Source organism: Haliotis rufescens, unplaced genomic scaffold (genome assembly GCF_023055435.1).
Source record: "Haliotis rufescens isolate VD_foot unplaced genomic scaffold, xgHalRufe1.0.p SCAF_11, whole genome shotgun sequence".
Classification (NCBI taxonomy): Eukaryota; Metazoa; Mollusca; class Gastropoda; order Lepetellida; family Haliotidae; genus Haliotis; species Haliotis rufescens.
In genome coordinates, this window is record NW_025963791.1 from 26,916,043 (window position 1) to 26,926,776 (window position 10,734).

The following is a 10,734-nucleotide window of genomic DNA, read 5'->3' on the forward strand; positions in this document are numbered from 1 at the left end:
CATCACAACTGTGATAAATCTCTTATTAAAACTGCTAAGGTATTTAAATAGGAATGGTGATCACAGATCTAGTTACATTTCTATCTTCAAAAGCATCTGTCTACATTCTTGTTAATGTTAGAAAGATGTCTTGTTTTGCACCAAGGATCATCCGAAGTAGTAGTAGTAGTAGTAGTAGTAGTAGTAGTGGTAGTAGCAAATTCGATTAATAACATGCCGCTGTGACATTTCAGATGGAAATGCTTATTTTGGTATGAACTAATATTCACTCACGGCGTTTACAGGAATAGGTGGTTATTCATTTTCAGGAGCCTTCCACTATTCTAATGGTACGTATGAACTTGTGCAAATCCTCGTTGTCGACATTGACAACTTTTGTGAAACCCAAGAGCATGGGTATGGAGCTAATAAAGCAAGAATCAGAATCTTGGCGAATATATGATTCATACAACCGATCACCGGATCCTGACACGACTAAAGGAAGCAGTACATTAAACCACTTGTTTACATGTCCCCTTGTCCATTGACACATTTAATTATCATTTCATTTTAATGATTATCAAGAAATATCGCGAATATTGACACTAGAATGTGATTACTCGTGGATTATCACACTTGCTTCAAAGGCCTGCGGCGACGTTCCCACCTTCATTGATGTCGCCCAGTGTCACTTTCTACGGTATCTCCTCATGAGAATAACAGACTACTGGTCATTTTTAAAAACCTTAGGTGGGTCTTAAAAGCAGTAGTACAGTGTGTCAAACAGCCCATCCGTTTTAAGTTTAGCACATGATCTACGCACGACCTCTGTCAAATTCAAAGCTTCTAAAATGTTGTGTATCAGTATATACAATATAACGTATAAACGGGATGCTTCATTCGTGAAGAATTGCGTGTAAACCTTTCAGAACCAGAGTGTAAGCCTTCTTTTAAGTCCATGCTAGCCATCTCTTAGGATCAGGGTGTAAGTATTCCTACGAGACTTTTATGTAGGAGGAGGTATCCTGAGAGTTGTTGAACATCAACTGGCAATCTGTTCTGTTTGTCCTTGGCGCCCATGAGATAGACGTAAGGGAATGTATAGTGGACCATACGTGCAGGATTGCAAGGCTAGATTCTTGAAGTGGGATTCGTAATTATAAGGGATTGGCTAGATAAACAGGATTGCTGAATATATATATATCAGGTAGTTTATCTTGTTTGACAGAGAAATGATATATAATGGATTTAAAATAAAAACATATATAAAATGAGTTTCCGCCATGTACATATGACCTTATACACATTTCGTACTCGGATGATAATTGCAATGATAACAAGTCAACCGATGTTTGATAAACAGTCAACCGCATTCAAATGTAATTTGAAGTTCTTTTAGCGGACGTATATCATTAAAATATATCAAAACAGGAACTGCGCAGACGATCATTGCGCATGACTGGACACAACAGCTAGGGAAAAGAGATTTCTGGCGTTGTCTGTTAACAATGTTCCTGAATGAATAAAGATGTGAGGGGATGGTGGTAAGTGAGTTTGTAGTTTGGTGTTAACCATCTGTTGTAATACATAAGCCGTATTCGAATGGTAACGTGGCAGGGATCATTAAAATGGGCTTACTCGTGTGGAGAATCCACCCGGGTTTTCGGCTTGACGATCAAACACTTCAGCCGCAAAGCTTCAAACAACATGGATGTCAGAATTCATTTTTTTAAATGTGCGCACAACTTGCATTAACAAACACTGGTTTGTGAGGTTTCATTTTCAACGAGACAGTGTTCCTAACGTGGAGGCGACATCATCATCAGACCTGGAGACGACGGTGTGGAAATACTGGGTAGAGCCAGGTTCACCGTGGATATTACCCTAACGCTGGACCAGGACTGATCGTATGACACTCTTACCATGCCTTCCCCAAACGTAAGCTGACAGGCTGAGACCGTTGGTCAAACGTTCGGATCCCACCTGTCTTGTCCGACAATCTCACATGTCAATCAAATACCAAACACAAAAACAAACCAGTCTTTTTGGTATGTTGTGTTGTTATATTTCTTTTGGTTTCAAATAATGTGGTATCTAACATTATGGAATTCCATAACAGGATAATGTCTTGTTATGATCTGCTTATAGCATACACTTTTTGCAATTATCGTCATTACTACTTGTCAATGTAACTCAGTGACCAAAATGTTCTCTTGTATAGTAATAACCAGAGATCTTCAGTGAATATATACAGAGGCCAAATTACCTTGTTTGGACTTTTCCAATCCGAGCAGAGAATCTGATTCATATTCATAAAGAAACTGATCAGCCAGAAGGGGAGCACACGTGTTATTGAAATCATTAATTCTGTCCTGATTTTATTAAAATATTTAATATCAGTTGGTGATATTAAATGAATTCATGCCAGAAACCTACGATTGTGGGTTCGAATCCCGGTTCGCCCCGATTATGTTTCTAGGTTTGTCAGCACCATACCCGTGCCCGTGGGTTTCACCGAAGTGGTAAACGTCTGAGACTTGCATCACTTCAGGCTTTCCTCCCACATTAAGCTGACACGCCGCAATATAACTGGAATACTGTTAAACGCGGCGTAAACCCAACTCGCTCACTCACTATTTAGACTCGTTCTATGCCCTAGTTGCGGCCCTTTAGGGCTAAAATAGGTCAGGCCACACACCGCCCAGTCGCCGACCTCCGTTGTGTACAACACTGAAGTTAGAACATGGCCGGTGTCACCCTCCAGCTCTACACTGTCGATGCCTTCACTGACGTCCCCTTCAAAGGCAACCCGGCCGCCATCTGTCCCTTGCCGTCCGATGTTGTAAGTTTCTACTGTGGATATCGCTACAAATAGCTTCTCAAATTCAACGAGAGCATCCCCGCTGTGTTTTCATTTGATAATAACAATGATATTGGGCAGGTATTATGTTGGTTATGTGACGACAGAAGTTCATGATCTATATTCTCTGATAAAGAATCAGTTTGTAACTGCAAAATCAAGTCCAATTCCTGATTGTGAAATTAATCTCATCCACCTGTGGAGACACAGTGTGTAAACAAACCAGTGAGTATTGAAGGGAGGTAACTCCAATAGCTAGCTCACAGCGCGCCCCGTTAGCTCAATCGCGACCTGAATTCAGCCTCTACTACTACTCATAATTTGCTGTGCTGGCCGAATGGGGACATCGCTTTATCGACTTATATTTATTAATTATTTTCAACATTTTGTAGTAGATGCATTTCTTAGATGTAGCAACAGATTGCTATCTCGTTTGTATATACGCATGAAGACAGCGTAGTACATTAGTAGAGATCCGCATACACTATAACGTAAAAGTCTTTTACTTTATTTCTAAAAAACTCCTCAGAAACTCCGAGGATTATTCGCGAATATTTGCGATTTTTGCGGAACATCATTGACTCTTTTATGGAACTAACTATTTGTATGCTCAATATGCTTGTATCCTTAAACTTGAACATGATCTCGGATACTGAATGTTTTGCGCTCTTCGTATTTTGATTTTATTCATAATACCACCCCATTCTTCCCTGAATCTTAAATCTGAAACTTAAAAGATATACTGAACTTGAGCAAATAATGTATCACATATAGATTCTACAATGGCAAATTACTGTCAGTATTATTCACCACTGTTGGTATTGTTTGCATTGTCCACATAATTATTTTGTCGGCCATTTTGCAGATTTGTACTTGACGCTGAATATGTGCTCGTCCGATTTAGAAATGACAATATTATTGATTATAATGAAAATGTATATTGCAGACAAAGGTTCTGTACACTGTTATGTTTCCTTTAAGAAATACAGATAAATCTGATAAAATAACTTCACATAAAAATCACAAATACGACTTTTAAGATCGTCATTACCTCATTCTTATAGGAATGGAATACTTTGTAAAAAAGTATTAATTTCTTGTTATTCCTTATTGTTTTATTTATATACTGTTATGCGTGTAGAAACACGTGACACATGCTCCCCATATAGCATCTCCCCGTGGCAAGGAACTTTGACAGTATATTAAGTACATGTAACTGTCATTTCAACAATATATAGAGTTCCTGTTTTTCTACATTTTGGTGACGGGTGCGGTCAGTGCTTTCATGTATTTTGCTGAAAATGTTTACAGAATCTAGACGATGATATCCTGCAGAAGATTGCCGTGGAGATGAACCTGTCTGATACTGCATTTATCAAACTTTTACATAAGTCGGATAGTTTTAAAGAAAGTAAGTTTCACATCGACATACACAAAAGAAGTTCACTTTGTAAAATAGATTATTGCACAAGTCTCTGAGGGGAGTACAAACTTATAATGAAATTGTCATGTAATTGATAGTGTTGATGCAATAAAGCCAATCTGATCAAGTTGGTGTCACCATCCCATAAATATGTCAATGGTGCTCACATAAAATCTACACAATTATAACGTAGACAAACAGTGAATCTTTTTAATACTTTTTTTATCCTTCAAATAAACATGTGTCTATATTTTAATCTTGACCAGATCTCACTGAGTAGATGATAAGACAGTTAATGTTTATTATTGCCGTGTTTGGCAATATTCCCGCTATATCACGACAGCCTGTATATAATTATGGCTGAGACAGTCAAACTAGTGATTAATAGCACGAGTAACACACAGTGCCGTCCGCTCACGATGTCACTATCACCCACGTCACACATTACCTCAAGGGTGTGGGGATCATGGGAATTTAATAAATAAAATAACTTGTCCTCCATCACCCCTAAACATATATTGTCCGCTGGATGTGTGGCATGTTCTGAAAACAAATACCTTATGAAAAATAAAACGTTCGGCATTTTACCATAATAAATGCCATTTTAAAGCAATTGACGAAACATCTTTTCTCTAACAAAATCGATAATAGTGTACATCATAATATCCTTTACAGGTAATACGTTTGGTTTGAGGTGGTTCACTCCAAAGGACGAGGTCAAACTATGCGGTCACGCAACTTTGGCTTCAGCAGCTGTTTTGTTCGGGAAATTGGGTGAGTAGAAAACACAAATTCCCAAAGAACCGCCCTCTATTGACTGATGAAGGATTATTGTCAAGTGTTGCAGCCCGCCGAACAGGGCATACTCCATTCAACGTCAAATTCAAATTTATTTTGTTTCCACAGACAACAAACATGACCGTATCGTGTTTAAGACACTAAGTGGAGATTTGATCGTTCAACGGGAGGGTCAGTCGATTCACATGGATTTCCCCGTTGGCACTACTGTGAAAGAGGTGGGTTTGATACATCGTAGTCTTTTAAATTTATGACCTGGACAGTTGAACATCAAGATAACATAGTGGCGAGTGGGTGAGAACTTATGTGGGAGAGAAGCCGAACGTGACGCGGGTAATAGATGTTTGCATTGTACCTGAAATATGAAACCAAACGAGCACTGCTGACACTGACAGACCAAGGATCATAATCGGGATGAATCCGAGTTTCGAACCCACGATCAGCGGATCCTAATTGAGTATGCAACTGCACAGATCACTTAGACAACTTAACCACCTGTTTCAGTAAAATAAATATTGTCTGGTGACAACAAAATCTACATACATGCATACATACATACATACATACATACATACATACATGCATACATGCATACACATGCATGCATGCAATCATACATACATACATACATACATACATACATACATACATACATACATACATACATACATACATACATACATACATACATATAAAGTCTCAAGGCTTAAATAAATGCGGTAGTTAACTGTGACATTTTATCATAATTAACGTCTACTGCATTTTAAGGTGAATGGTCAGTTTTGATATATAGTTAAAATTCTGATGATATATCAACAATAATGTTAAATTCATTTCGGACACATTGAACAAACATTTAGTGCAACCAAATGGAGTCTAGCTTTTTTGTGAATATAATATAATTTTTTTAACATGCCTGAAATACTTTGTCTGTGGAATTCCATTATTAAAGCAGGCTGAGGTAGCAATGATAATGATAACAAAGTTATCACATGTCATATGTCAAAACTATTTATTTCTACTTGACACAATTATGCCGAGAAGCTGAGAAACATTCTATTTCGGTTGTGAGCGTTGAAGATTCAAAAACAGATTTTACTGTTGTTTTCAGGACCAAAGTCAACATGAGCAGATTGTAGCGGTATGTATTCTTCTGTTACCACACATGGTTCCCTTTACATCATTGCGTGTACTGAGTATGAGTGTTCCAAGGATCAGTAGGATTGATCTGTGGTTACACTTTCTATTAGGAGATAAAAGGGTTTACACCAACATGCAAAATGTATTGAACACAAAAAATGATTTCATGAGACACAATCATGAAACATAATATTAACAACCCCAAATGTGCTCACTTTACTCTTCAGTCGTTAGGGGATGTGTCCGGTATTAGCGACATCGTCTACTGCGACTCCCTGCGTTATCTACTTGTACGACTTCACGACGGATGGTCCAGGTAAGTTGTCCATTCTTAGTTTACCTTGAACGTCAAGCCGATGAGACAATGTCTACCTATGTTAGGACCCAAAGTCTAAGATAGCTTTCAAGAATGTCATTTTCGTACTATGTATGGAATTCGTATTTTATCAAATTCAGTATTCGCGTTTTCACCTTACATGCCCAGGGATACCCAGTCTTTATTGTTTTGCGTCAGCAATATTCCAGCTACAACGATTGATTGATGACTTCTGAGCCTCACATAGAAGGAACTGCGTAATGGTGAAATCTTTTGTTGTGGACATAATATGATGTCATTGTGGTATATCCACACACAAACTTGAATATATTGAAAATATGCGCCACTGAATGTTTTTCTTTCTCATGACAGAGAAGAATTTGAGACTTGGACGCCTGATATATCAGCCATGGAGAGATCCGCTGATAGACTGTTTGGTCTAATTGTCACCACCAGAGGGCCTCCCGGAGATGGTTACCAGAGTGACGGTGGCGCCCCCTACGACTTTGTGTCTCGTTGTTTTGTACCTTGGGGAAATATACCGGAAGACCCTGTTACCGGATCTGCGCAGACAGTTCTAGCGCATTACTGGGCACAACAGTTAGGAAAGAATGATTTCTTTAGTAAGTGTTGTCTCAGCGAAATGAAAGCTACTTCATGTTATTGGTTATATTGAATGGTTGGTTGCGATGTTGGACATGAACTTGCATGTGGCCTGTTTGATATTTCATGTATACCATTCAAAAGAAGTAGAAGAATATCCGGTGAGGCATATATGTATTTATTTTCCCCAGCACTATACCCGTGCGAGTACGCTTCACTAACGTGATAAAACGTCTTTGGGATTTCCCTCAAGCTGACGACTGATAGATTAATATACCCATGGCACTGGGTATATAGCCAGGTGTGTGTTTTACGAACTGTGAACTGCCATATATGAGGGGTGAAAGTGAGTTACCAGTTTTAATGTCGTTACGTCTGTCATGTCTCGTAGCTGTGATGACTGAAACAAATTGTTTCAAAACAATCTCTGATTTCTTCCAGCGAGACAGTGTTCTGCACGAGGTGGGGAGATTGTGGTCAAGCTGAGAGGTGACCGGGTGGAACTGCTGGGTAAAGCCGCCTTTGTCATGGATGGAGTGATGAAACTGTAGCCACAATAACTAGAAGCAGCTCGACAATCTGAATAGTTCAGCGGTAACAGGACCACTCATCCAGCTTGGCAATGATGCAATGCTTTTCCAGTAGTGTCATAGTCGCTTATCATTACGAAACAGGTGCTTGTTGTCAAGAATACCTTCATTGATGGGGGAAAGGCCTAGTTGTGTTGCTTTGAATAAAGAATTATTTCTCATGATCATTGCAAGTGGTTTTTCTTAAAGAAATGTATGCAGTGCCAGGATTTCGAATACTTCAATTCCATTTCTAACATGACTATGTTTGTTGTTTAACGCCGCACTCAGCAATATTCCAGCTTACTGACGGCGGTCTGTATATAATCGAGTCTGGACCAGACAATCCAGTGATGGACATCATGAACATCGATCCACGCAATTGGGATACGATGACATGCATCAACCAAGTCAGCGAGCCTGACCACCCGATCCCGTTTGTCGCGTCTAACGACAAGCATAGTCGCCTGTTACGGCAAGCATGGGTTGCTGATGACCTATTCCACCCCTAACATGACTATGGAGCATACTCTGTTCGGTATGGCTGGTCAATCAAATAATTATTGTGATATCTCTCATTAACAATGCAGATTTATTAATTGTCAATGATGACAACAGGTCTAGTTACATCTAGTTACATTTCGAAGGTTCATGTCTCAGTATTGGATGAATACAGCATCAGTATTAAGTATTCCGATGTTTACTTGCAGACAAATTAAGTTCTTATTGTTACCACAAGAGGCTCTGCTGAGGACGGATACCTTGATAAGTCCTGCAGTCCGTATGATTGTTTCTACCGGTGTTTTTCGCCATGGACAAAACTGCGGTGACGGGATCTGCTCAGACGAGCCATGCGCATTACTGGTCACAACAGTTAGGCAAAATAGATACCCATGGGCCTGATGTTTCTGCTTTCAATGTTGCTGAAAGAATCTATGCGTGAGGTGTTGGTGGTAAGTGAGTTGTGCTGGTAGTTTGGTGTAAACCATCTGTAGTAATACATTTGCCGTATTCGAAAAGTATCATGGCAGGGATACCTAAAATAGGCTTTCTCATGTGGAGAATCCACCCGGGTTTTCGGCGTGACTATCAAACGCTTCAAGCACGAGGCTACCTGACAACCATGGAGAGATGTCTGTAGATGTTTACTTTGAATCAAGTATCAATATCAAATTGTTTCTATTAGAAGTCTTTCTCGACTGAAAACTACTAATTTATGTTCAAATGACATCACAGTTAAGCCTTACTTTTTCAAGAATTCATTTTTAAGTGTGAACACTACTTGCATTAACAAATACAGTTTATTATTCTGTTTCATTTTCAGCGAGACAGTGTTCCAAACGTGAAGGCGACATCATCATGAGACTTCGAGACGACCGTGTGGAAATACTGCGTAGAGCCAGGTTCACCATGGATGTTGCACTAACATCCGACAAGCACTGATCTGATGAGGCTATTACCATGCCTTCTTCCAACATAATCAGATTGACAGGCTGAGGCGATTGTACAATTAGTTCGGATCTCACCTGCCTTGTTGGACAATCTCAAATTATTAGATACAATTCTTTAAAACAAACTTGTCAACTAGTTTATTGTATTATATTCTGTATCAAATAATGTGGTATTTAACATTCAATGTGGTATTGGTATTCAATAATAAGGTCCACGGGGTTATGTCTTCTTTAAATTTATATTTTGCTTATGACATATGATGAACAGTAATAAAACTATATGTGTCGTCATGACTTACTTGCCAATGTTACTCAGTCACCACTATGTACACTTGCATAGTATTGATCGGTTAACTTTTATCCACATCGTGTTTCTGAATCGTATTTTCTTCCTGTACCCAAATACAAACACATAGCTTCCGATGATGATATGTCACAATGCTTTAAATAAATTCAAATAAGCTGTGAAGCTCTCTGTCATCTGCCTTCATGTTTGTTGACGATTTCTCCACATACCAATCAGTGAACTGTTCACTTATTTTATTGCCTTTGAACTTCCGTAATGTCAGTCAACAGAATAAACATATATACTGTGTGTTGTTTTTAGGAAAACACAGTTTATTGTTTTTTACGGAAGTGCTCTACTCAGCGGTTTGATTGGATTAAGGTAAGGATATATATCATTCCACTGGGGATGGGGGGAAGTCGCATTAATATTGAGTCGCATTGTTTGGTTACGGGTCAGCAGTCGTATTAATTTGGAGACTCATTAATTTCAAGATTTACAGTATTTCATTATGGCAATACACGTCCATGTACATTGGTCCTTCAAGTCACATCACCATCAAGTCTTTTGGTGGTCTTTAGCAACCCATACTTGTAAGGGGTGATTAACGGGATCGGGTGGTCAGGCTCGCTGACTTGGTTGATGCATGGCATCATATCCCATTTGCGTGGATCGACGCTCATGCCTCCTCATAGTCCAGACTCTATTATGTTCAGACCGCCGTTAAAACCTATTGGGTTTTTTCTAACGTTTTATAGCCCAACAAGTGATCTTTAACGTGCATGTCATGTTGGTGTGTTTCGGCGCCAGGCTATCACATGGTTGTGTTTTTGCGAGTTTCACCAAATTTCTGCATTACCCCTGTTTCCAGACAAATCAATCCCAGAAATGAATTTTATTTTTGGTATTAATTTTGTATGGATGTCGGCAACACTGTTTCAGATATTTACGATTTTATTACTTTAGCGTTTCTTATTTTGCAGAGTATATATGGTCACGGTGTGCGTGGAATGTTTTGTTCCCACCGATGACAACACCTCGATTATTGGAAATATATTCGAATCCAGCGGACAACAGGGTCATGAAATGTGTGATGGAAAGGAAAGAGACATGCTGCTTGGAATAAAAATATACAAAAACAAAAAAGAAATGACATACTATCACTTGGCGTTCGGCCAGGTGAGCTAAATAGACAGTTTAGAGTAATGGTGTATCAAAGTGCATCCTGGCAAGGTCTCAGCTGTCGTACAACAAGCCGAGTTCACATCTCTTACTGATATCACTAATTATTTTCATGTTATCGGTATTT

At 39.0% G+C, this 10,734-nt stretch overlaps 1 protein-coding gene across 2 annotated transcripts; it reads left to right on the forward strand.

The window, feature by feature from the left end:
- Positions 1 to 2,622: 2,622 nt before the first annotated feature.
- LOC124129126 (phenazine biosynthesis-like domain-containing protein 1) lies at positions 2,623 to 7,871 on the forward strand. 2 transcript variants are annotated; one of them, XM_046492619.2, is made up of 8 exons: positions 2,623 to 2,821; positions 4,151 to 4,250; positions 4,938 to 5,036; positions 5,169 to 5,278; positions 6,172 to 6,201; positions 6,428 to 6,516; positions 6,973 to 7,139; positions 7,561 to 7,871. In XM_046492619.2, the coding sequence occupies exons 1-8, from the start codon at positions 2,723 to 2,725 to the stop codon at positions 7,668 to 7,670; spliced, it is 804 nt and encodes a 267-aa protein (XP_046348575.2). In that variant the 5' UTR covers positions 2,623 to 2,722; the 3' UTR covers positions 7,671 to 7,871. The 2 variants fall into 2 exon arrangements, with proteins under 2 accessions (XP_046348575.2, XP_046348573.2); XM_046492617.2 differs by having other exon boundaries at positions 2,625 to 2,821; positions 6,889 to 7,139.
- Positions 7,872 to 10,734: the final 2,863 nt, after the last annotated feature.

Excerpts from the sequence above, each read along its gene's own strand:
- LOC124129126 (XM_046492617.2), top strand. The coding sequence starts at position 2,723 with ATGGCCGGTGTCACCCTCCAGCTCTACACTGTCGATGCCTTCACTGAC. Across the intron at positions 6,202-6,427 it reads AACATGAGCAGATTGTAGCG|TCGTTAGGGGATGTGTCCGG; the intron begins GTATGTATTCTT and ends TTTACTCTTCAG. Across the intron at positions 6,517-6,888 it reads CTTCACGACGGATGGTCCAG|AGAAGAATTTGAGACTTGGA; the intron begins GTAAGTTGTCCA and ends TTCTCATGACAG.